Raw genomic sequence first — 23,515 nt, 5'->3', positions numbered from 1 at the left:
GGCGGCCGCGGAACTCCCCGGGGTGGAGCCGCGGTCCCCGGTGCCGGAGCGGGGAAGCGCAGAGTCGGGGCGGCGTGGGAGGACGCCGGGACATATGGACATGTTGACTGTGGGACATGTGGACATGTGGACATTGGGACAGTGAGTGTCAGAGACATGGGGACACGTGCCTTTTGCGTGAGGAACGTTTGGAGCTCCACCTGGGGGTCAATGATGACCGAGTGGAGAGCTCGTGGGGGAGAATTAAGGGGCTGGCTTCAATCAGCCTGATACTGGAAAAGCAGCACTGCCAGGCTCACTCCGCCCAGGGTGAGGGGAAGGGAACTTTTTGTCGCAGGAGGTGGAGGAGCCAACGGGGTGAGGAGTGCTGCTGGACCTCGCTCTTAAAGACACGGGAGGGTTGGCTGGGGGTGTGAAGGTTGGGGGGCAGCTTGGGACTCAGCGGATATGAGATGGAGTTTGGATGAATCGGGGCTGTAGGTAGGATTGCAACCGTGGACGTCAGGAGGGCCAACTTCACTTCCTGAAGGACTTATCTGGAGGTAATCCCACGGGTTGGAGAGCTGGAAGGTAAGGGGGACTGAGGGAGGTGGCTGATTTTAAAGCACCAAATCTCTGAGCTTGAGATCAGTGCATCCCTAGGAGTAAGAAATCAGGCAAAGGGAGACCCCCGAGGGTGAGCAAGGAACTCGGAGACAGACTCAGATGGGAAAAGCAAGTCTATGGAATGTGGAAAAGGGACACAGGACCATTGTCTCACAGCCAATGGGAGGGCAAGGCCCCATTTTTGGGGCTGCATATCGCTGCTTGGGGGTCTTGGGATGGTTTTCTTGGGACCATCACCAGTGTAAATATTTCAGGCTGCATTTCCATTTGGCATCCAGCAAATCCAACTCAGTTAAGTGACAGCACCACCTGGCTGCAGTTGTTTCAGTATTCATCTGTGCACTATGAATCATAGAATCACAGCATGGCTTGGGTTGCAAAGGCCAACAGTGCTCATCCAGCTCCAACCCCCTGCTGTGTGCAGGGTCACCAACCAGCAGCCCAGGCTGCCCAGAGCCACATCCAGCCTGGCCTTGAATGGCTGCAGGGATGGGGCATCCACAGCCTCCTTGGGCAACCTGTTCCAGTGCGTCACCACCCTCTGAAATGAGTGCTGTGTGTCTTTTTCTTCCCCCAGTCAGTCCCCCTGTTGGGGAGGAATCGCTCAAAATTCCTGGGCTTGAAGCACAGTCAGTTCTCTCCCTTCACACCTCTCCTGCAGTGGGTTACACTCACCTTGCCCAAGCACCAGCCATGGCTCAGCCAAAGCTCTGCTGTACTGCAGCTCAGCATGGCACTGCTGCACGGCACAGCACTGCAGCATGGCATGGTGCCCTGGCATGGCACGGCCCCACTGCTAGGGTGATACTAGGGACCCCTGCTCACGTTGCTCCCTCTTGGTCCTGCCCTGGTCCCCCCAAGCCCCTCCAGCACCTCAGATCCTCACCTTGCAGCCATCTCCATCCCCACCTGTCCCCTCTCAGCTCCCCATCCCCCATCCAGCTCCCACCAAGGGACAGCTGAGTCGGAGGCTCATAGCTTTATTGCAGTACAGAAGGGAAAGGGGGACACCTCGAGCTCCTCCACCACCACGGCACGCAGCAGGACAGCTTCCCTCCGGGGCATCAGCGCTTGGAGAAATCCCCACCTGCAGGACAGGGGGTGAGAGGAGGCCGGGAATGCAACAGGGGCCGGGGGGAGCCGCAATCCCTGCTCACCCTGGCAGCTGCTGCACTCGCAGCTGTGGATGACGGGCAGCACCACGGGCTCGGCTGCTCCTCCTACACAGGGCAGGCTGAGGATGCGCACGGGGCTGCCGGGGTCCAGGCGGTAACTGCAGCACTCGCACAACGTCTGCAGGTACGGCTCCTGTGTGGGCACAGCATCTATGCACTGACTTTGTGCGCTGCGCCCATGGAACGGGGGCAGCTCCCCGGTGCCCGTGGAACCCACCTCGGGGGTGACGGCGGTGCGGGATGGGCAGCGGCCGCTGCAGAAGCTGACCTCCACGTTGAGCAATGAGCAGGGACCCTTGGTGATGTTGCGCAGCTCGGTGAAGCGTCGGCACATGGAGGAAGGCTCCTCTGCGGGGAGGGGGTGGGAACAGAGCAGTGGCACCACCATGGGTGGCTCCAGGTGGGTCCCCAGTAGTGAGGGTAGAACGGGGGTTCCCCTTGAGGCCCCTACCCGGCCACTCCATCCTGCAGACAGGACAGCAGCGTCCCGGCTCCTGCACCTTCACCTCGCCCTGTGGATACAGCAGCATCATAGAATCATAGAATGGATTGGGTTGGAATGGATCCCAGGGATCATCAAGTTCCAACCCCCCACCACAACTTCTATCTGGCACTACACCAGGTTGCTCGGGGCCCCATCCAACCTAGTTCTGAACACCTTCAGGGACAGAGCACCACAGCCTCTCTGGGAAGCTGTTCCAGTGCCTCACCACTCTCATAGTAAAGAACTTCTCCCTGACATCCAATCTAAACCTTCCTTCTTTGAGCTTAAAACCATTCCCGCTTCTCCTATCACTGCCTACACTTGTAAAAAGTTGTTTCTCCTCCTGTTTATAATCCCCTTCACATACTGGCAGGCTGCAAAGAGGTCACCCCACAGCCTACTCTTCCCCAGGCTGAATAAGCCCAGCTCCCTCAGCCTGTCTTTGTAGGGGAAGTGCTGCAGCCTTCGGGCATCATGGACCCAAGAGGAAGTGGGGGGCAGGAGGGGGAAGGAAGGGGCAATGGGGGACAGTGAGGGGCAGTGGGGTCATACCTCGGGGCAGGAGAGCGGCGTGCAGCCATCGGTGCAGTTGGCCTTGCCATCCACACAGCGGCACCTCGCGCATTGATCCTGCCACTCGCTGCCAGGCTGGGGGGTAAGAGCTCCGTCAGAGAGGTGGGGGCACCTCCAGGCACCCCTGGGCGCTGTGCCCTGCTCACCTGGTGGAGCTGCCCCTGGTGCAGGCACTCACAGAGGGCAGAGGGCACGCAGTGGCCGCTGCTGTTGCGGTAGTGGCCAGGCTCACAGGTGCAGCCAGGGAATGGGGAGGGGATGCAGCCTGGAGAGGCCTCCCCGAGGATGTCCCTGCAGCTCTGCTCACAGCCCGGTGGCACCCCAGGGCCCTGCCAGCGCTCCCCCTCTGGGCAGGCTGCCAGCAGCATGGGATGTGTCACCAGCACTGGCCTCGCAGCAGCTCAGCATGTAGGGACTGGAGTGGCCAGGGCTGGTGGCTGTGGGGAACAACCCCCACCCCCGCCAAGTGCTCATGCACCCCAAGAGCCTCATCATCCCACAGTGACAGCTTGTGCCCTTCCCTCATCACCCACCCCATCACCCCGTCCTGCTCCATGCTCTGCTTTGCAATTTGATGAGACCACAGCCATACCTGGGGACACCAGGGACACTCACCACAGTCGGGGAGGTGGCAGAGCGCCCGGCGCACAGGGGGGCCCACGCACTCAGCCCCCTCATAGAGCCGCTGCCGCAGTGGGTGCCGGTGTGAGAGCTGCTCACCCATCCCACATGTCACTGAGCAGGGGGACCAGGGCGACCACGGGGACCACAGGCAATCCACTGCAGGGGGAGTGAGCAATGCCCGGCTGTGGCACAGGGATCACAGCGTGGACACAGGGATGAGGACGGGATAACCTCACCATTGCACTCCTCCTGTGAGCAGTTGAAGGTGCCACGGATGCAAACACTGTGGACAGAGAGGGGCTCAGCACCCAGCACCACCCAGCTCTGTGTCTCCTGCTGTGGGGTGATGCTGTGGGGCTGGGAGCACGCACCATGTGTTGCAACGGTGCTGCAGGCGGCTGCCCGGTGGGTGCTCCTGCTCTTGCTCCTCCCGTGACAGGTTGAGCACTCCAGGCATGCTGGGGTCGAGCGTGCAGCGGCACTCCTCAGGGGGCACACAGGCTCCATCCTGCAGCACCTGTGGGTGATGGGGACCTTGAGGCTGCTGCCCCATCCCCTGTGTGCCTCATGCAACCCCATGGCCCCACCTGTCCAGGTGGGCAGGCACAGCCAGGCTGGCAGGGCTGTGGTAGGCACTGTGCGTATGGGCGCAGGTCAGCACAGGCATGGGGACAGGCGTTGGCACATTCGCTGCGCACCTGGCTGTGGGGACACTCTGTGGGCGAAGATGCAGCCATCAGTAAGCCCCATCCCCCCCACCTCGAAGCTCCCTGCTTTGGGCAGCCCTTACCCTGTGTGCAGTTGTGCACGTTGCAGACACGGTGCTGCTGCAATGCTGGGATGGGGCACGGCTCCTCCTCACCCCCCAGCAGCTCCCGGCTGCGCTCCGAGCGGCCCCCACCGCAACTGCTGCTGCAGGGGCTCCACGGGGACCAGGGGCTCAGCTGGCAGCCAGCTGTGGGAGGACAGGGCTCAGTGCCATCCCGGGGCAGTGCTGGTGCTGATGTTGGTGGTGCTGCTGGGTGCTCACCAGGGCAGGGCTGGGGGCTGCACTCAGCTGTCTCCTGTGTCAAGCTGGCCGTGCAGGGCACCCCACCGGGTCTCGGCTTGCAGGTGCGGTGCCGGGAGGTGCGGCCGCTGCCACAGCTGCTTGAGCAGGGGCTCCAGGTGGACCAGGGCCCGTAGGATGGGCACGGCAGTGCTGGGCACACCATGGTGCCGTTCTCACAGGTGCTGTGGGGTGGCTGCATGAGGATGGAGCCCAACCACAACACCCAGTGCCCCCGACTCACTGGATCAGTGATGGGCACAGCGCAGTCCTGCCTGTGCCATGAGCCCCACGGCACCCACCAGTTGTGGCACTCAATGGTGGCCTCCTGTCCCGGCCACAGCTCCTGGGTGCCGTTGTCCCCGCTCAGCCCGCAGCGGCACTGGGCCGTGGGCACACACAGCCCATCCTGCAGCAGCTGTCCCTGTGGGCACCGGCACCCTGTGGGGAGGGGGTGTGTGGGATGGGCACCATGGTGCTGTGAGAGCCTGGCAGGATGGGCACAGGGTACGGGGGGGTGAAGCATGCACTTGGTGGTGGGGGTCATACCTGGCTTGCAGCCCCCCTGCACACACTCCACGTGCTGCCAGAGGTCGGTGCAGGCGCGGGGGCAGCTGTTGGCGCAGGAGGTGGTGAATACCCTTCCCTGTTCCTCACAATCCTCTCCTGTGCACAGCAGCCTGGTGTCAGCCCACATCTGGGTTTGTGTCCCGGGGTTGGGGAGGGGTGGGGGGTTACCTGGGCACACGGCTGTGTTGCAGCTCTCGCTCTGGGTCTGTGCCCCCTGGCACTGCCCGCTGCCCGCCAGGCGCTGGAGGTGGCGGTGCCGCAGGTGGAAACTCCCACTGCAGGGCTGCTGGCAGGGCCCCCATGGCCCCCAGGGGCTCCAGAGGCACAGCTCTATGGGGCGTTGGTGTCATTTGGGGGGGGACACGGGGCCCCTTACCCCCATGCCCTGCAGCACTGCAGTACCTTGGCAAATGTCGGGGTCTGGGCAAAGCTGCTGCTGCTGCAGCTCAGCTGAGCACACAGCCGTGTCCCCAGTCCAGGGCTGGCCACTCTGTGGGTCCAGGCAGGTTCGGTAGCGGTGCTGCACTGACACGTGGGGTGTGACATCCTCCAGGTGGGATGGGGACAGGGGCAGGCAGGTGCTGCAAGGCGTCCACTCTGACCAGGGGCTCAGTGGGAGCAGCCCTGTGGGGATACAGAACTGCTGTCCGGGTGGGTGGTACTGGCATGTCCCATGGTTGGGTCACGAGGACGTGGCACCACCAGAACCACAGCCATGAGGCATGGGGTTGTGGCACTGCAGGCACAATGAAAGCCATGGGGCATGGGGACATGGCACTGCCAGCACAGCAGCAGCCATGGGACAGGGAGACATGACACTGCCACACAATGACAGCCATGGGGCATGGGGATGCGGCGCTGCAGGCACAATGGAAGCCATGGTGCAGGAGGGGGATGCACTCACCCTGGCAGCCTTCACTGCTGCACTGCAGGGCTCCGTCCTGGCACACACTGTGAGGGAACAAACAGCTCTGAATTCCTGGTGCTGTCCCTGGCCCCGCATACGGGGGACACCCCCCTGGTGCACCACAGCCCCACTCACCACTCCTTGCATCCCAGCAGGATGGTGTCTCCTGAGGACAGCGTCATCAGGTTGCCTGACCCGTTGGTGTACAGGCAGTCACATTGCTCGGGGGGCACACAGGCACCATTCTGCTCCAGGAGCCCCTGCCAGGACACAGGGATGTGGAGGCACACCTGGTGCATCCCCAAACAACACTACAGCATCCCCAAAACATCCCTGCAGCATCCCCACAGTATTACCCGACCACCCCACAGTATTCCCACGGCATCCCCATCTACTCCTGTAGTGTCCCCAAAACATCCCCAAAACATATCCCTGCAGTGTCCTTACTGTGTCCACATAGCACCCCTGCAGCATCCCCCTGCTGTCCATGCAGTGTCCCTGCAGTGTTCCCCCGGTGTTGTCCCCACAGCGTCCCCATGGCCACCCTGCAGCTTCTCCTGCCCCATTGGTGGCATTCTGCTATTTGTTTCCAGCACCCACCATAGGCACTGGGTTCTTTCTAAGCCCTCCCTCCCCCCCATTGCATTCAGATCCCACCAGGCTGCCCCCCGCCCGTGCCCCTCTTGCCTGGGGGCAGAAGCAGCCGGGCAGGCAGTGGGACTGGGCTGGGCACAGCTCCGGGTGCTGCAGTGTGGAGCAGAGCCGGGCGCAGGGAGGGCTGCAGGGCTGGAACTCGAAGGGGGGCTCACAGCTGGATTCTGTGGGGACGGGTGTGGGGTTGGGGTTGGGACATCCCAGTGCATGGTGAGATGGGCAGGGTGCGGGAAGGGAGTGTATGGTGGCAGGGACATCCCAGTGAGCACACAGGGACAAATAGGGCCAGGGCAGTAGCACACAGAATGGGCAGGGGCACCCCAAGTGTCACCAAGATGGGCAGGCAGCACGCAGGGTGGGCAGGATGTGGGCAGGACTTGCTGGGGCAGGAGGATCCCTTCCATCCCCGTCCTAACCGGAGCAACCCGAGGCGTTGCAGGCGCGCAGCTCCACATCCAGCCCCACGCAGAGGCCGGTGCCGTGCCGGTGCCGGTGCCGATGCCGGTGCTGCAGCGGGGAGCTGCAGGAGCAGCTGCCCCAGGAGCTCCAGGCGCTCCAGGAGCACTCAGCTGTGGCAGAGCAGAGGGTGAGGAGTGGGTATGGCCCCCCTGCCCCACACCCGTGCTGATCCCCTACCTGGGCAGGGGCGAAGGTAGCAGGCCTGCACCTCCCGTTGAGCTCTGTCTCCATCCCCCGTGCTGGCATTGCAGAGGGCACCAGTGGGACCCGGGGATGGGCAAGAGCAGGAGCCGTCCCGGGAGGTCAGACCTGTGCCACAACTCCGGGAGCAGGGGCTCCATGTGCCCCACGTGCAGTGTTCGGCCCCTGGGGTGGAGAGGTGGCAGGTCACAGGCCATAGTGTTATCCAGTCCCCTCTATCCCCAGAGCCCCGGGGACGTTTGGGACTGCACAGCACCCACCGGCACAGGCGGTGTCCTCGCAAACAGTGCCCTCTGGCGTGCAAGTGCTGTGGGAGGGGATAAAAAGGGTCAGCGCCATGGGGAGGGTGGTGACAGCAATGCGGTGCGGGATGCTGAAGAGATTAATGATGCTTATGGGGCAGGAGATGCCTATAGGGCAGGTGGTGTTCACAGAGTATGTGACCCCCATAGGATAGGTGGTGCCCACGGGGAAGGAAACTAATGGTGTAGATGATACCTGCAGGATAGGGCATGGGGTAGATTGTCCCTGTAGGTTGAGTGATGCCCATTGGGCTGGTGGTGATGCCCATGGGGTGGGTGATGCCCATAGGGTGTGTTGTAGCCATGGGGTAGATGATGCCCACGTTGTGGGCAATGCAGGAGCAGCCCCTCCCCCCCAACTTGGGACACTGACCATCGCTGGCACTCGCCCTGCAGCCACGTGTCCCCCAGCCGCCTCTCCCAGCTGCCCTGGGGGCACAGGGGTGGGCAAGGCCCCATGGCACAGCCCCGGTTCTCCATCTGCTCCCCCTGGCACTCCTCGCCCCATGAGCCCGCCGTGGGTGTCCTGTCGAGGGACAAAGCAGAAGACGTGGAGCTGACAGGTCCTCACAGCCCACGGTGCCGTGGCCATTCAGTGTCAGCACCACGTCCCCACCTGAAGCGCGTCTGCTGGCCGTCCCCACAGGTGACACTGCATGGAGACCAGCGCGACCAGCGGCTCCAGTGGCAGCGCAGCGGTGGGCAGAGGCGGTCGGTGCAGTGCAGGCGGCCCTCCAGGCACGTGCAGTTGTTGCAGCCATCATGATGTGTGCTGCCTGGCACCCAACCGTGGCCCTGTGCATCTGTGCACTCACAGTGTGCGAGGGGCACGCAGCCCCCGTCCTGCTCCAGTGTGCCTGCAGGAGGGCAGCGTCACCATGGAAGTCTGCATGTGTGCACGTGTGTGTGCCAAGCCTGGCTCAGCCTCCAGCTGGATGCAGCCATTCCCATGCATGCAGCTTTACATGTGCATGCATTGGCGGTGCACAAACAGCTCTGCATGCATTTGCAGTGCATGCCCAGCATTGGATTTTCAGTGTGCACACAGCTCTGCATGTAGTGCATGGGCAGCTCTGCAAATTTGCATTGCCAGCAGTGAGCACCTGCAGTGCATATCACTGCACACCATGCACAGTATTGCCCACGAGCACTTTTTGCAGTGCTTTCCCAGCACTTTGCAGGTTTGCAGCGCAAGTGCTGCCATGCAAGCACATTGACTGTGCAGTCAGCTCTTGGCATGTTTGCAGTGCACATGTGCTTGTAGCGCATGTGCAGCTCTGCCTGCAAGCATTCTTGCTGTGCATGAGTGTGCTTGCAGTGCCCTGCTGCCACCCATACCCGCCAAGGGCACTCCAAAACCCCCAAGCATCTCCCAGGCCGTGGTCCCCCAGGGGTGCAATGACAACAGGAGAGGGGCACTCACCATTGGGGCAGCGGCAGCCGGGCTCACAGTGCTCCTCCTCCCTGCAGACGATGCCCTCCTGTAGGTCCCCACAGTGCCGGGGGCAGTGGTTGGCACAGGTCACCAGGGCCATGCCAGGGGGGCAGCTGTCACCTGGAAGGGGGCACTTGTCAGTGGGACCAGTGCTGAGGTCCCACTCCATTCCAATCCACAACCCCAACCTCATCCCCATTCCCATCTGCATCTCTGTTCCCATCTCCATCCCCATCCCTACCTCCATTCCCATCTACTGTCCCCATCCCCATTCCATTCCCACCCCCATCTCATCCCCATCCCACCCTCACCCCCATTTTGTCCCCATCTCCATCCCATCCCATCCCATCCCATCCCATCCCATCCCATCCCATCCCATCCCATCCCCACCCTCATCCTCATCCCCGTCTTCTCCCCATTCCCATCCCATCCAACACCATCCCTCCCCCTCTGTCCTCCCCCCACCGCAGGGCTGGCCGTTGCAGAGGTGCAGTTGGTGCCTCTCTCCGGGGCAGCGCTGTCCCCCGTTCTTGGGGGGCGGTCGGGTGCAGGACCGTGTGCGCACCGCTCGGCCCCCCCCGCACGTGCGGTCGCAGTGGGACCAGGGGCTCCATGTCGACCACGCACCATCCACTGCACCCGGCGGGACACGAGGGGACGGAAGTCACTCCCACGGCCCACCCGGGGCAGGGCAAAGCCCCTCGGGGCGCCGCCCACCCCCCGGCCACCCCCACCTTTGCACGCCTGCAAGTTGCAGAAGCGGCGCTGCACGAAGGCGCTGAGGATCCCCGGGCACCAGCGGCCGCCCGCGCCGGGGGGGCTGTAAGCCCGCAGCCGCTGCTGCCGCCCCACACCGCAGCTGCGGGAGCACTCGGCCCACGGCCCCCACGGCGCCCACGAACAGTTCAGACCGGCGCAGTCCTCGCCTTGACACGGGGGGACGTCTGCGGAGACGCGGGGATGGCAGCGCTGCCGGCCGTGCCACGCAGCGCAAAGACCATGGGGGGGGAGGGGGGAGGGACCGACCTGAGCAGAGGGGAAGGTTGCAGGGCTGCTCCTGGAAGCTGCCCCCGCTGCACGCGGCCGTCCCGACACACGCGCGCTCGCGGGTCTTGGTGGCCGGGCGCTCGGGGTGCGTGCACGTCTTGGAACAGGGGCTCCAGGGGGACCAGGGCCCGAAACCTTCCTCTTCTTCCACACCTGCCCGGGAGCGGGGCGCTGGCAACGGGGGGTGCCCGGCTGCGAGGCCCTCCCTGTCCCAGATGCCCCCCCCGCAGCACAGCTCTCACCTGGGACACCGGGCTCGGGCTCCGTGGTGGGGGTGGCTGCGGGGAGCAGAGCACGCGGTGTCATCCCCGCATCCCACAGCCGCGGCACGGCGGGGCGCGGGGCCGATACGCACCCGGGCACTCGGGGCTCTGGCAGTATTTGCTGTTGGAGCGTGGCCCGGCGCAGTCCCGGCCCCCCCGGGCGGGCTCGGGGTTGGTGCAGCCCCTCCTACGCGTCATCACCCCCAGACCCCCGCAGCTCCGCGAGCAGCTGCTCCAAGGACCCCAGGGCGAGAAGCCCCCGTCCCGAGGGCACACGGGCTCCGAGCAGTTGAGGCGGCCGTGGAGGCAGGTGCTGGCGAGGGGACGACACGGGGTGAGAGCGGAGTGGGCGCAGTGGGTGGGGGTTTGGGGGGCTGGGTGAGTGGGGAGGGGCCGAGTGCTCACCAGGAGGTGCAGGCGGAGTGGATGGTGCTGCCTGGCGGCACCTCCTGGTCCAGAGCCAGGGGCAATCCCTGGATGTCCAGGAGAGGAGCGGCTGCCTGGGGGTCGGCAGGGCTGTTCCGGAGCTCCCGCAGGACCTCGGCTGTCAGCACACAGGGGCACTCCTGCTCCGCGCACCAGAGACACATCCGTGGGGTCAGGGAGCACCCATGGGAGCAGGGAGCGCCCACAGCCCCAGGGAGCACCCACGCCAATGTCACCCCCCGAGCACAGAGGGACCAAGCAAAGACCCCTCAGCCAGGCAGTGTGCAAGGAGGAGGCTGAGCCCATGGGTGTGCGGGACCCCAGTGTGGGTGCTCACCTGCAGGCAGTGGCCGTGGTGCAGCAGGGTGCCGGCGGGGCAGTGGCAGCCCTCCTGGCACCCCCCGGGGAAGCAGGCGACGCGGCCGGTCAGGTGGGCGCAGCTGTAGGGGCAGCCCTCGCCCCGCTGGCACTCGCGGTACAGCCGTCCCGGGGGGCAGCCCGCCTCTGTGCGAGGATGGGGCTGAGTGTGGGCTGGACTCAGGGAGGGGCGTCTTGGAGCCTCCAGACCCCCCGCTGCTCCGTCCCTGCAGCTCTGGCTCATGTGCAGGGACACGGTTTGTGGATGCCAGCCCATTTGTGCGCTCCATGCCGCCCCGCCCACCGCATCACTCATCCACCAGGCGCCAGCCCATCCAATCCAACCCATCCCGAGGGCCCTGTCCCACCCCACACACCCTGATCCTTCCACCTACTCCCTGCCACCCTGTGCCACTCCTTGTTCCCTCAACCACTGTGTTCAATTCTGTGCCACCCCATCCAACCCAGGCACGCTATGCCACCCCATCTGCCCCCTTCCTCCTCAACCCACCCCATAGCATCCTGCACACACCATGCTGCCCCATGCCCCTCCATACACGTGATACCACTTTATGTAGTCAGTGCCACCCCCAAGGACACCATGCTGTCCCATGCACACCCTCCCAGCCCATGTCCCACCACCCACCTCATGCCACTCCATCTAATCTGTGCCACCCCAAGCACCCTGTGCCACCCATGTAACTCCATCCAATCTGTGCCACCCAGTGCCCCTCCACGCCACTCCAAGGACCCCACACCCCCCAAGCTACCTGTGCTATCCAGAGGGAGCAGCACTCACCCCGACACACGTGGATGTTGCAGGTTTTGCTCTGCAGGGCCAACCCTGGGCACCCCCCATGGGGGGGGCAGTCCCGATGGCGGAGCTGCTCCCCCCCACCGCAGGAGACACTGCAGGGCCCCCATGGGGACCACTCACCCCATGGCTCCTCCTCTGTGGGACAGGGGAAAGGGTATGGGGGTGACAAGGGACCACAACCCACGTGGCACTGGGGCTGTGGCAGCAGTGGTACCACATGGCACTGCATGGCACCTCACTGCTCTGTGCAGGACTGCACTGCACTGCATAGCATCACATTGTGCCACAGGGTGCCCTGCAGGGATCCCCACTTCACCCTATGCCACCCACAACTCCCCCCCTTGTGCTACCCCATGGCACCCCATTCATTCCAGGCACCCTGTGACAGCCCATACCATGAATGCTCTGCATCCCACTGCACCCCATGCATCCTGTGCATCCCATGTACCCCTAGGCCATCCCTTGACACCCCATCCATCCCACATGCCCCACGCATCCCATGCCCCCCACGTACCCTATATACTCCATGCCCACCATACACCCTGTGCTCTCCATGCCCCCCAGCTGCCCCACAGCCCCCACCTGGGCAGCCCTCAGTGGCAGGGCAGGGTCTCTGGCGCTGGCTGTGCCCAGAGCAGCCCCGACCCCCAAGTTGGGGTGTGGGGTTGTTGCACTGGCGGGTGGCAAGCTGGGTGCCAGCGTGGCAGCCTGGGGAGCAGGGGGACCACGGCCCCCAGGGGCTCCAGCCCCCATCCACATGGCACCCAGGCTCTGCGTGGCATTGCAGTGTGCCGGCCTTGCATGTGCTGAGGGACAGGGAGCAAGGTGAGGGATGGGCCAAGTGCCATCCCTGTGCACCAGGATGGTCCCATGGGGTCCTCTATGGGGGCTGGGTGTGAAGATGGGGGTTCTCACCAGTTCTGGCAGCGTCTCTGCAAGGTCTCACCAGGCTGCAGTTCCTGCATGGGGACAGTTCCATTCTGCTCCCAGATGCTCCCATTCTTGGAGGGTTCTGTGGGGGGCACAGGCACACCATCACCTGATGCAAAACATCATCCTTCACCCCAGAGCCCAACTGTGCCCCACTCGTGTCATGGCACAGCCCCTCCCTGCATTCTCTGCCATGGCACTGCATGGTGCATCCCATCCTTGCAACCCTGAAGCACTCTGCGTCCCAACCCTGTCGTCCCATTGCATCCTGTACACCAGTCACTTCACAACACCTCAAACACCATCCTTGCAAACCTATTGCATGCTGTACCCCATTCCCACCACCCCATGGTATCCTGCACATCATCCTTACAATTCCATAGCACCTTACATCCCATCTACAGTACCTTACATCCATCCCTGCCCTCCCATAGCACTCTGCACCCCATCCATGCATGCTGTGTGCAATCCCAACCATCTCCTTGCACCCTGCACCTCATTCCTGCCATTCCTGGACACCATGCCCCCATCCTTGCAATCCCATGGCACCATACACCCCATCCCTGCACACCGTATCCCATCTCTGCCACCCCACTGCAACCTACATTCCAACTCCACCACCTCATAGCGCTCTGTACTCCATCCCTGCACTCCTATTTCATCCTGTACCCCAAATCTGCACCCCGTACCCATCCCCACCACCCCACTGCACACAGCACACCCAGACCACCACCTTGCACGTCCCCATGTGTCCCCAGCACTCACCCCACACACAGCGGCAGCGCTCTGGGGGCACGCAGTCGCTGTCCTGCAGCAGCTGCCCATGGGGACAGGTGCAGGTGGGCAGGCAGCGGTGGGTGGCCATGCAGGCAGTGTCCTCCCTCAGGTCCTCGCAGGAGTGGGGACACGGCTTGCCGCAGGCGAAGAGCACCAGACCACCACCACACTCTGCAGGGAGCAGCGGTGTGTTGGGGGAGATGGGAGGGGGGTGTCCATAGTGGTGAGGGGATCATGACCCCAGGAGCCTCACCTGGGCAGGTGCTGGTGGCCCATGGGCAGGCCCGGCTCTGGCGTGCCTCTCCAGCACAGGGCAGGCCCCCGAAGCGGGCAGGGGGGTTGGAGCAGGAGCGGGTGCGCACCGTCTGCCCCCCGCAGCCCCCACAGCCTGACCAGGGCCCCCAGGCACTCCAGGCCCCATCCTCTGTGAGGGGAGAGAGGTGGGCACTGAGCATGAGGCATCTGCAGCATGGCCCCCCAGGCCCCCACCTCAGCACTTCAGCACCCCCAGAATGGCACTCGTGGACACCAAGCATGGGGCAGCCCCAGCACGGTCCCCCCACCATAGAAATAACACGCACTGACATCGGGCAGACCCAGTGAGCACTGAGTATGGGATACCCCAGAACGGCACTGATGGTGGGCACTGAGCATGGGACACCCACAGTACAGCATCCCCAGGCCCCTTCTCCCAGCACCCACCAGGGCAGGGTGGCATGGAGGGGCACTCCTGGCGCTGCAGCTGCATCCCGGTGTCCCCGTGCCCCTCCTGCCCCCCGGGGCAGCCCGGCCCCCCCTGTTGTGGTGCAGGGCAGGAGCAGACACGGTGCCGCATGGCAGCCTCATCCCCGCAGCTCCTCGAGCATGGCGTCCACGGGGACCACTCGCACCAGGCACCAGGCACTGCAGATGGGGTGGGGGCAGTTGGCAGCATCTCTTTGCACAGTGACACTGTGTTCCCTCCATGGGGACCCCCACACTCACCAGGGCAGGGCAGCCCAGTGCACAGCAGTCTCCCCTGGGTGCAGGTGCTGCAGGCAGAGAGCAATGAGAGGCAGGGATGGGGATGGGGTTATGGAATAGGGATGAGATGGGGACGGGGCTGTGGATGGGATAGCAGTGGGGATGACAATGGGGATGAGGTGGATGCTATGCCCTGCTGCCCTCACCCTCCCCCACTCACCAGTTGTTGCAGCCATCACCACGTGGCACGCTCTGCCCCGGCTGGTGCCGCTGCCCGCTGTGTGCATCCAGGCAGGTGCAGTTCTCTGGGGCCACACACGCTGTGCCTGCTGCATCCAGCAGCGTGCCGTTGGTGCAGTAACAGCCGGGCTGGCAGTGCCACGTGCAGTGCTGCCATGGGGATGTGGCCCTGGTGAGCACCGGGGACATGATGAGGGGATGGGATGGGGACAACGAGGGGTCACCACTCACTGAGATGTCATTGCAGGAGCGGGGACAGGGGGGCCCGCAGTGGCTGAACACCGATCCTGGCACTGCGGCACAGTCGGGAGCTGTGGAGGAATGAGCCATCAGCACAGGATGGCCCCCCCATCCCCATCCCCATCCCCATCCCCATCCCCATCCCCANCCCCATCCCCATCCCCATCCCCATCCCCATCCCCATCCCCATCCCCATCCCCATCCCCATCCCATCACCTCCTGTCCCCATTCCCAGCTCTGAGCACTCACGGTGGCAGGGCTGCCGGGCACAGGGACGCTCCTGAGGCTGTGGCTCTGCGCAGTGCGCCCCGGGATGTGCAGAGCAGAAGCGGTACCGGCGCTGGTAGCCCAGCCCACAGGAGGCTGAGCACTCACTCCAAGGGGTCCAGGGGGTCCAGGGCCCATCCACTGCCCCAGGCATGAGGTGTCAGCATGAGCCCACCCACAGCATTGGCTTGGGGATAGATGGGGTGACTGGGAACTTGCTTCAGGGCAGGTCCCCTCGTTTTGGAGCAGATTCATCACTTTCGGGGCAGACCCTTCCCCTTGGGGGCAGATCTTCCCCATCTGGGGTCAGTTTGTCCCTTTTTGGGTACATCTCTCCCTTTCAGAGCAGGTCCCCCCCTTTGGGGCACACCAATCCATTTTGGAGCACATCACTCCCCTCTGAGGCACATTCCTCCATCTATGGAGCACTCCTTTGGGCAGGTCTGCACTATTTTGGGGTAAATCTTTCCCTTTTGGGGAACGTTCCTCTCTCTCGGGAAGGTCCCTCCATTTTGAGGCAGGTCTCCCCCAGTTTGGTTGCAGACTCCCTCCCTTTAGGGCCAGGTCCCCAGGCAAAAAGGTCCATGAGTGAGACCCCCATTCCTATTGACACAACCCAGCCATGGCCACAGGGGGACACGTGGGGCAGCAGGAGGGGACCCGCAGTGCCACCAGATCTGGGGTTGGCACTGTCCCTGCAGCATGGGGCTGGCGGGGATCTCACCCTCACCGTCACTGCAGTCCTCCTGAGAGCAGTTGGTGACCCGACCGGAGATGCAGGAGCTGGGGACGAAAGGCAGTGGTTGGCGGGGGGGCAGCAGTATCCAGACCGACCCCCCCCAGATAGGCACTGACCACTCGTGGCAGCCCTGTGGCACGACATCCCCAGGCAGATAGAGGACACCATCCACCGCACAAGGACACTCTGCCTCAGCCACACACTCATTGTTCTGCAGGGACACGGCAATGTGCTGCTGTTTGGGGGTGTCTGAACAGAACCCCCCTCACCCCACCCCCATCTCCACTCACCAGGAGCAGCATCCCTGGGGGACAGTAGCAGCCAGGGTGGCAGCCCTCATCAGCCAGGGGGGCTGCATTCAGCTCTGCACATGAAGCCGGGCCCTGGGAGCACGCCTGCCACTGCTTGCCTGGAGGGCAGACCCCCGGCTCCTTGCCTGGGGAGGGAACACAACTGAGCACCCCCAGCTGGGTCACCATGCTTGGCGGCAGCGATACACAGCTATCTGCCCACTGGGCGACCCCAGTGTGGGGTATGATGGGGTGGACACAGCTGTGAGCCCCCACCATGTGCATGGGGCACTGGGAGAGCCTGGGGATGGCACGGCGGGGGATGCGGGGATGAGAACCATGGAGGGGGGGGGGACAGAGGCTGCTGGGAAAGGGGCTGCTGGAAGGGACAGACAGAGGGATGGATGGACAGAGGGGTGGAGGGAAGGATAGATGGACAGACAGACAGATGGGGGCTCACCAGGGCAGGGTGTGGGGTTGCAGGTGCTGAACTCGAGTCTGTGCAGGGGGGGACCAGCCCGTGTGCGGTTCCTGTAGCCACCACCACAGGGCACAGAGCACCCCGACCACGGACCCCATGGTGCCATGGCTGCTGTGCACACAGCGATTTTGGGTGCTGTCTGGCTCTGCAGCCACCCCCATAACCCCCCAGGATACCCAACCCAGGGGCACCCCCATGCCATGGACAGCCATCCAGGGGGTGTCCTCCCCAGGGACACCTGGTGCAGGGACACCCACCCCATGAGACACCCACCCGCAGACCTTCCCCAAGAACAGTCCATGGCACCCACCCTTTGGCACCTGCCCTAAGGACACCCACCCCAAGGCACCCACCCCATGACACCCTCCCTAGGGATGCCCAACCCATGACACCTACTCAATGACACTCTCTCCAGGGACAACCCCCCAACATCACCCTCCCTAAGGACACCCGTTCCTGAGACCCTCCCCAGTGTCCCTGGGGTGAGGACCGCTCACCAAGGCAGGGCTGCAGGCTGCAGAACTCCACGTCCATGCTGGGCCCCTGGCAAGGTGGATCCCCTCTGGCCAGGGGGGGCACAAGGGGCACCCGGTACCGCCGCCTCATCCCCACATCACAGCTGTGGCTGCAGGTGCTCCAGGCCGTCCAGTTGCTCCAGGTGCAGGGCACTGGTGAGACATGGGGACTCACTACACCCAGCCCCCCCCCCCCCCCCCCCGGCACCAGGAGGTACTGGGACCCCCCATCCCCACAGCTGCCACTCAGTGCTACCTGGGCAGGTTTCTGTGCTGCACACCATCTGCCCGGACACACAGGTGCTGTGGGAAGGGGCAGTAAGCAAGGGGTGAACATGGGGTGAACCCCCCCAGGTCTTGTCCCCAGTGCACCCCGCACCAGTTGTTGCAAGTATCAAGCACAGCGATGTCCCCCGGCTGGTACAGGTGGCCACGGTGGTAGCAGAGGCAGTGTCTGGGTGGTATGCAGGTCCCGTTCTGCAGCAGGAGCCCAGCAGGGCAGTGGCAACCAGGCTGGCATTGTGCAGTGCATGCCACACCAGCACCCAGGTCCTGGCAGATCCGTGGGCACTGCCCTGCTCTGTGCTGGCACTGCTCTGCCGTGAGGTACTGCATGGTGTCAGGGCACTGCGCTGCAGGGGACAATGGGTGCAGGGCTGGTGTCAGTGCTAGTGTTGCAACCCCACGTCCCATGTGTCACTCACCTCCGCAGGGCTGGATGTTGCAGTCGCGGGTCTGGAGGTGGGGTCCCATGCACTCAGCACCACCAAAAGCCGGGGGGGTGCAGGTTCTGCTGCGTGTCTGAACACCGGCATCGCAGAGAGCAGAGCACTCAGACCAGGCAGACCAAGGCATCCAGACACCTGCCACTGCAGGGAGATGGGCTGGGACTACACCTCGCTATGAACCCTGCGTCACCATGGGCACCCACCACTCCATGGACACCTTACACCCCACAGACCCCCATAACAGGGTCTCGGTGATGAGTTGTGCTCCCCCAGACCCACAGCCCCCCTGGTAGCACCCACCCGGGCAGGGAGCTGTGTCACAGGGCTCCTCCTGCACCCCCAGCCCTGGGCAGGTCCCCATCCCCTCGCAGTGCCGGAAGCGGCGCCGCCGGCCACTCCGGTCCACGTGGTGGAAGCAGCTTCGGGAACAGGGGGACCATGGAGTCCAGGAGCTCCAACCGCTGCTTGGTTCAGCTGGGACAGATGGACACACGGTGCTGGAGCAGCCACTGCAGGCACCAGGCACCCGCAGGGCAGTGGGTGAGGAGGGGGCAGCAAAAGTCTTGTCCGCAGGGTGGTGGCGAGCACGTACCAGTGGCACAGGGTGTGTGGCACTCACGCACTTCCCTGGTGTCCCCATCACACGGGGCTCCACCATTGGCTGCTGCAGGGTTGGATGGGGACCTGTGGGGAAAATGCTTCGTTGTCCCACATCCCCACTCAGCACCATGTGGTCAGGTCCCCTGCCCAGACCCACACCTGAACCTCTCCTGCATGCCCACACCACAGCTGCGGTCACAGAGGGTCCATGGTGACCAGGCAGACCAGGCGCAGGCGATGGGACAGGCCATGTCCTCGCATGTCACCACCCCGTCCTGGCACACGCTGGGGACAGAAGCTGGGTTCAGCCATGGGGACAGAGAGAAGTGCCTGGGGTGGCCCCGGCTGCAGGCAGGGCACAGGGACACGGCGTCACCGCTCACCATCGGCTGCAGCCATCCCTCAGGAAGACTTGGCTGGGCAGCCAGCGCTGCTGGCCCTGGTGACAGTGGCACTGGCTGGCATTGACACAGGTGCTGTTCTGCAGGAAGAGCCCTGGCGGGCACCGGCAGCCTGCCCAGCAGCATGGCATCAGCTCCAGCACACCGACAGCAGCACCCAGCCCCCACCCTGCGCTGTGCCCACCCCGTCACTCACCCTCCTGGCAGGGGCTCTGGCAGCTGCTGGTGGCACTCAGGTCCTCGCAGACTTGGGGGCAGGGTGGCACCAGGCCCTGCGCACAGTCCCCATCCTGCACCAACACCATCCCAGGGCCGCACTCTGTGGGAGCAGAGCTGGGCTGCTATGGGGGACAGGATGCTCCCCCATGTCGCCCTGGTGCCACAAGTGACCCCACAATGCCATGTCCCCATCCCATCACACCCAGCCCTCCATGCCCCCACCCTGGTGTCCCCGCTGCCATACCTCGGGTGTCCCCACAGGGCTGCAGGTTGCAGGACTGGCTCTGCAGGTCCTCCCCAACACAGGGCTGGCCGCCGTTCTTGGGTGGGGGGTCAGTGCAGCTCCGGGTGCGGCTCCGCATGCCCCCCCCGCACTCAGCATCACAGGAGGACCACATGCCCCAGGCTGCCCAGGCGCCAGGCACTGCGGGGCAGTGGAACAGGGGCAGTGTAGGCACCCACTGTCTCCTGCCCTTGTGGCCCTGCTTGTCCCTACCCCCTTTCAGCTGGGCCGCACTGTTCTGGTGCAGACTGGGGACCCCACACAATCCCCTCTCAAGGCCCCCCATTCCACTCTGCAGTTGCAGGGATGGCTGTGTCAATGGGGCCGGTGCGCAGGGATGAGCCACCCACTGTGTTGTGCTACTGCATTGTGGCACCGTGCCCCACCACCGTGTCCTGCCACCATATCCCATCACCATGAGTTGTCACTATACACTGCTATCCTGCCCCACCACTGAGACCCACCACCACACACCTCCACCATGCCCTGTCACTGTGCTGTCATTGTGCCTCACCACTACTCAATGACACCATTCTGTGCCATACTCTGCAATGATATCCACTCCCCCAGCCATCCCATTACAAACACTGCCATGGTGTGAGGCCTGGGTCCAGTACCTGGGCAGGCACGCAGGAAGCAGGAGCGGGTATCAAGGCGGGGGGTGTGGCAGGCTCCCCCAGGCAGGGCACCCCGCAGCAGGACCCGCTGGCGGGATGTCACCCCCAGCCCACAGGAGCGGCTGCACTGGCTCCAGCCACCCCACGGGGACAGGATGCAGTCGACTGGTAGGGATGAAGCAGGGTGAGGGCTGCCCTGGGGCCTCCCCATGCTCAGAGTTGTCCCCTTTGGAAAGGCCCACTGGGATGGAGTCTCTGCTCAGCCCCTCCTGGTGCCCCCCAGCCCTGATGTCACCAGTCTCAGTGGCACCAGCCCTGGCGCTCCCAACACCTGTCCCCTAGGTTTCCCAGTGGGGCAGAGGGCTGGAGCTGGCCAACACAGGATGCTTGGTGATGAAGGGATGCTCTTTCCCCTCCCCAACCCCATGCCTTTCCCTCTCCACATTCCTATCCCCATCCCTGTCCCTCATCCCTTCTGCATTCCTGTCACTGTCCCCATTCCCATCACAGCTGCATTCTAACCCCCAATACCATCCACATTCCATTCAGTTCCCTTCACTATTAACACCTTCATCTCCACCATTACAATTCTATTCCCATCCCCTCTCCATCCCACCCCCATTCCATTCCATTCCATTCCATTCCATTCCATTCCATTCCATTCCATTCCATTCCATTCCATTCCATCCCATTCCATTCCATCCCATCCCATTCCCATTTCCATGCCCACACCATCCTATCCCACCCCATCCCCGCCCCAATCTCATCTCTCCATCCTGCCCCCACCACCATCCCAGTCTCTCTCCCATCCCATCCCCATCCCAATCTTATCTCCATCCCCATCCCATTCCATTGCACCCCATATCAGCCCCTCCCCATCTCGATCTCAAATCCTCCCCATCCCTTTGTCATCTCCATCCCCATCCTACCCCCACCTCATCCCCATCCCATCTCTATCCCTATCCCCATCCCCACCCCCATCTCATTCTCACTCCATTCCTATTCCATCCCTAGCCCCATCTCCTCTTCTCTCCATCCCATCCCTATCCTGAGCCCACCCCCATCCCATCCCTATCCCATTCCCCCACACACCACAGCCGCTCTCATCGGAGCCATCAGCACAGTCACGGTTCAGGTCACAGCGCTTCTCCAGGACCAGGCACTCACCGGTGCCACAGGAGAACTGCTTGGGGGAGCAGGTGGGCGGGGGACTGCTGGGCCAGGCCAGCGCTGACAGGGTGCTGCTGGAGGTGGGGAGGGCTCCTGTGGGGCAGGACCTTGTGTTGAGCTGGAGCTCAGCAGCCCCAGGCTCTGTGGGGGCAGGGAGGTCCTGGGGAGCTCACCACAGTGTGCCTCATCAGATCCATCCAGGCAGTCCTGCTGCCCATCACAGACAATGTCTGCATCCACACAGCCCAAGGCATCACAGAGGAACTGGCCCGGGGGGCACAGGAGCTGGGGCAGGGGCAGCTCTGGTGGAGAGCAAGGGCTGTGGTGTGGTCTAGTGGCACAGGTGGGACCCCTGGGCCATCACCACCCACCTCACAGCACAACCAGCCAGCAACAAGCTGTGCACTGTCCTCACATCACCCTGGGTACGTTCATATTCCCACCCCTGTGGTGTCAGGTGCTGGGGAGGTCATGCCCCCACTCTGACCCTATGCAGAGCTGGTGTCAGGTCACGTCCTTACCAGCAGACGTTGGAGTGGGGACCCCAGTGGGAGGCGCAGGCAGGGCAGGTGGTCCCGTCACAGGGTATGACACTGTAACTGCTGCCATGTCTGGGGAGGGAGGGCCAGCAGAGGGTGGCCCCCCAGGGGTGATGGTGGTGGTGGGGACACCTGGCAGCCTGGTGGTGGATGGCACAGCAGGGCTGGTGGAGCCAACAGTGAGCCATGCACTCGTCCCTGCTGGCACCTGCACACGGGGAGATGGGTGTCACCAAAGCTGCTCTATGTGACACATGGCTCCTGCCCCCCTCTTGCCCCCAGGTCCCATGACTCACCACTGCTGGGGGGGGCACAGGTGGCTCTGCAGTCAGCCCCAGGATGCCGGCACTGCCAGGGGGTGTGAGGCTGGAAGATGCAGAGCCAGGAGGTGAGGGGCTGTGTGCCCCAAATGTGGCACCCCTGGGGCACCCCCAGCCCCCACCAGCATCAGTACCTGGCAGGGTGGGTGGGCAGCATGGTGCTGCTGGGGGGCTCACAGCCGGCCTCATCAGCACCACCGGGGCAGTCAATGACACCATTGCACCTCCAGGATGCCGTGACACAGCTGACCCCACACCAGAATTCCCCCATGCCACAAGATACTGGTGTCACTGTTGTCACCTCTGCCAGGTCCAGGGGCACTTAGGGGAGAGGGAGAGGTGGGCAGGGAGAAAAGGTCATGGGGGGGAACACCCACAGCACAGCACAGCACAGCACAGCACAGTGCAGGGTACCTGTTGGGCAGCCCAGCAGCTCAGCCCGCAGGAAGATGGCGTTGTGGAAGCGCAGAGGGAGGATACGGACGTAGCGCGCCTGCACCATGTGGCCCAGTGGCTGCACCACTGGCGTGGTGGCATCCCAGTTGCCCTGGAAGAGCTGTGGGAGGGCAGTGGTGAGTGTGAAGGGGTGCACACCTGGGCACATACCCGTGCACACACCCATGTGCGCCAGCACACCTGCACCCAGCCACACATGCAGGGAAGGGGATATGGGGTCATCACATTACTGGCTGCAAAGGGACACTTGGTGGCACTTTGGGACAGCCCTGTGCAGCCCCCCTCCCCCTCCACACACACATGCAAGTGCCCTTAGCACAAGCAGCACCTTGGGCTCCAGCAAGCTGCTGGCAGAGACCTGTTGGTAGTCGTGCCAGCGGTTCCCATCAGTGCTGAACTGCAGCTGGAAGGCAGTGATGAAGGCATCCCCAGCCCCGGCCCCCTGCACCACCACCCCTGTCAGGGGAGATGTGGCATGTATTGGCACACAGCTGCATGCTCTGGCACCAGCACCAGTGCAGTGCCTGTTGTGGTGATGCAGCTTGGCACACAGCACCCACCAGTGAGGTTGGTGGTCTGCAGCAGATCCAGCTGCAGGAAAGGTGGCTGGGAAGGCAGTCCAGGGGGGGTGTCAGCTGGGGGGGCCCAGCCCTGCAGCTCAAGCCCTGGGGAGATGTGGTGCAGGCGGGCGGCGTGAGCTGGGTGCTGCTGCTGCTCGGCCGAGGCATTGAAGCTGCTATCGGGCAGGGAGGTGACACCCAGGGGGCTGTAGCAGGGGTCTGTGGGCAGAGG

At 63.8% G+C, this 23,515-nt stretch overlaps 1 protein-coding gene and 1 long non-coding RNA gene across 2 annotated transcripts in view; one reads left to right on the top strand and one right to left on the bottom strand.

Annotated features, from left to right (window-relative positions):
- Positions 1 to 19: 19 nt before the first annotated feature.
- Positions 20 to 2,004, top strand: LOC107308702. Its single transcript, XR_004306402.1, has 3 exons — positions 20 to 141; positions 481 to 570; positions 1,906 to 2,004. It is a non-coding gene; the product is annotated as an uncharacterized LOC107308702 (long non-coding RNA).
- SSPOP overlaps positions 1,581 to 23,515 on the bottom strand; it is a 36,865-nt gene continuing 14,930 nt past the window's right edge. The window contains exons 41-105 of the mRNA XM_032443138.1: positions 23,284 to 23,502; positions 23,082 to 23,179; positions 22,682 to 22,823; positions 22,402 to 22,588; positions 22,244 to 22,313; positions 21,930 to 22,155; positions 21,582 to 21,710; positions 21,331 to 21,501; positions 20,239 to 20,403; positions 19,583 to 19,762; positions 19,316 to 19,438; positions 19,102 to 19,231; positions 18,878 to 19,003; positions 18,711 to 18,802; positions 18,419 to 18,592; positions 18,095 to 18,259; positions 17,770 to 18,022; positions 17,647 to 17,693; positions 17,373 to 17,543; positions 16,855 to 16,983; positions 16,395 to 16,540; positions 16,221 to 16,315; positions 16,096 to 16,148; positions 15,348 to 15,506; positions 15,090 to 15,169; positions 14,839 to 15,008; positions 14,640 to 14,686; positions 14,358 to 14,558; positions 13,909 to 14,079; positions 13,644 to 13,826; positions 12,864 to 12,960; positions 12,531 to 12,754; positions 11,931 to 12,083; positions 11,112 to 11,278; positions 10,754 to 10,914; positions 10,441 to 10,661; positions 10,328 to 10,363; positions 10,065 to 10,238; positions 9,773 to 9,982; positions 9,504 to 9,671; positions 9,027 to 9,158; positions 8,220 to 8,460; positions 7,977 to 8,129; positions 7,562 to 7,608; positions 7,278 to 7,466; positions 7,058 to 7,210; positions 6,675 to 6,805; positions 6,123 to 6,247; positions 5,985 to 6,031; positions 5,483 to 5,704; positions 5,249 to 5,410; positions 5,060 to 5,176; positions 4,813 to 4,951; positions 4,493 to 4,695; positions 4,253 to 4,417; positions 4,050 to 4,177; positions 3,834 to 3,979; positions 3,699 to 3,745; positions 3,454 to 3,618; positions 2,985 to 3,193; positions 2,818 to 2,913; positions 2,233 to 2,293; positions 1,999 to 2,129; positions 1,764 to 1,914; positions 1,581 to 1,693 (exon numbers count right to left, since the gene is read on the bottom strand). Of these exons, the coding sequence (XP_032299029.1) occupies positions 1,671 to 1,693; positions 1,764 to 1,914; positions 1,999 to 2,129; positions 2,233 to 2,293; positions 2,818 to 2,913; positions 2,985 to 3,193; positions 3,454 to 3,618; positions 3,699 to 3,745; positions 3,834 to 3,979; positions 4,050 to 4,177; positions 4,253 to 4,417; positions 4,493 to 4,695; positions 4,813 to 4,951; positions 5,060 to 5,176; positions 5,249 to 5,410; positions 5,483 to 5,704; positions 5,985 to 6,031; positions 6,123 to 6,247; positions 6,675 to 6,805; positions 7,058 to 7,210; positions 7,278 to 7,466; positions 7,562 to 7,608; positions 7,977 to 8,129; positions 8,220 to 8,460; positions 9,027 to 9,158; positions 9,504 to 9,671; positions 9,773 to 9,982; positions 10,065 to 10,238; positions 10,328 to 10,363; positions 10,441 to 10,661; positions 10,754 to 10,914; positions 11,112 to 11,278; positions 11,931 to 12,083; positions 12,531 to 12,754; positions 12,864 to 12,960; positions 13,644 to 13,826; positions 13,909 to 14,079; positions 14,358 to 14,558; positions 14,640 to 14,686; positions 14,839 to 15,008; positions 15,090 to 15,169; positions 15,348 to 15,506; positions 16,096 to 16,148; positions 16,221 to 16,315; positions 16,395 to 16,540; positions 16,855 to 16,983; positions 17,373 to 17,543; positions 17,647 to 17,693; positions 17,770 to 18,022; positions 18,095 to 18,259; positions 18,419 to 18,592; positions 18,711 to 18,802; positions 18,878 to 19,003; positions 19,102 to 19,231; positions 19,316 to 19,438; positions 19,583 to 19,762; positions 20,239 to 20,403; positions 21,331 to 21,501; positions 21,582 to 21,710; positions 21,930 to 22,155; positions 22,244 to 22,313; positions 22,402 to 22,588; positions 22,682 to 22,823; positions 23,082 to 23,179; positions 23,284 to 23,502 (9,296 nt within the window). The 3' untranslated portion in view covers positions 1,581 to 1,670. The remainder of the gene's footprint in view (positions 1,694 to 1,763; positions 1,915 to 1,998; positions 2,130 to 2,232; positions 2,294 to 2,817; positions 2,914 to 2,984; positions 3,194 to 3,453; positions 3,619 to 3,698; positions 3,746 to 3,833; positions 3,980 to 4,049; positions 4,178 to 4,252; positions 4,418 to 4,492; positions 4,696 to 4,812; positions 4,952 to 5,059; positions 5,177 to 5,248; positions 5,411 to 5,482; positions 5,705 to 5,984; positions 6,032 to 6,122; positions 6,248 to 6,674; positions 6,806 to 7,057; positions 7,211 to 7,277; positions 7,467 to 7,561; positions 7,609 to 7,976; positions 8,130 to 8,219; positions 8,461 to 9,026; positions 9,159 to 9,503; positions 9,672 to 9,772; positions 9,983 to 10,064; positions 10,239 to 10,327; positions 10,364 to 10,440; positions 10,662 to 10,753; positions 10,915 to 11,111; positions 11,279 to 11,930; positions 12,084 to 12,530; positions 12,755 to 12,863; positions 12,961 to 13,643; positions 13,827 to 13,908; positions 14,080 to 14,357; positions 14,559 to 14,639; positions 14,687 to 14,838; positions 15,009 to 15,089; positions 15,170 to 15,347; positions 15,507 to 16,095; positions 16,149 to 16,220; positions 16,316 to 16,394; positions 16,541 to 16,854; positions 16,984 to 17,372; positions 17,544 to 17,646; positions 17,694 to 17,769; positions 18,023 to 18,094; positions 18,260 to 18,418; positions 18,593 to 18,710; positions 18,803 to 18,877; positions 19,004 to 19,101; positions 19,232 to 19,315; positions 19,439 to 19,582; positions 19,763 to 20,238; positions 20,404 to 21,330; positions 21,502 to 21,581; positions 21,711 to 21,929; positions 22,156 to 22,243; positions 22,314 to 22,401; positions 22,589 to 22,681; positions 22,824 to 23,081; positions 23,180 to 23,283; positions 23,503 to 23,515) is intronic.

The sequence above is a fragment of the Coturnix japonica genome, chromosome 2 (genome assembly GCF_001577835.2).
Source record: "Coturnix japonica isolate 7356 chromosome 2, Coturnix japonica 2.1, whole genome shotgun sequence".
Classification (NCBI taxonomy): domain Eukaryota; kingdom Metazoa; phylum Chordata; class Aves; order Galliformes; family Phasianidae; genus Coturnix; species Coturnix japonica.
Note: the sequence above shows the minus strand (reverse complement) of the source record. Positions and strands in the feature narration are given on the sequence as shown.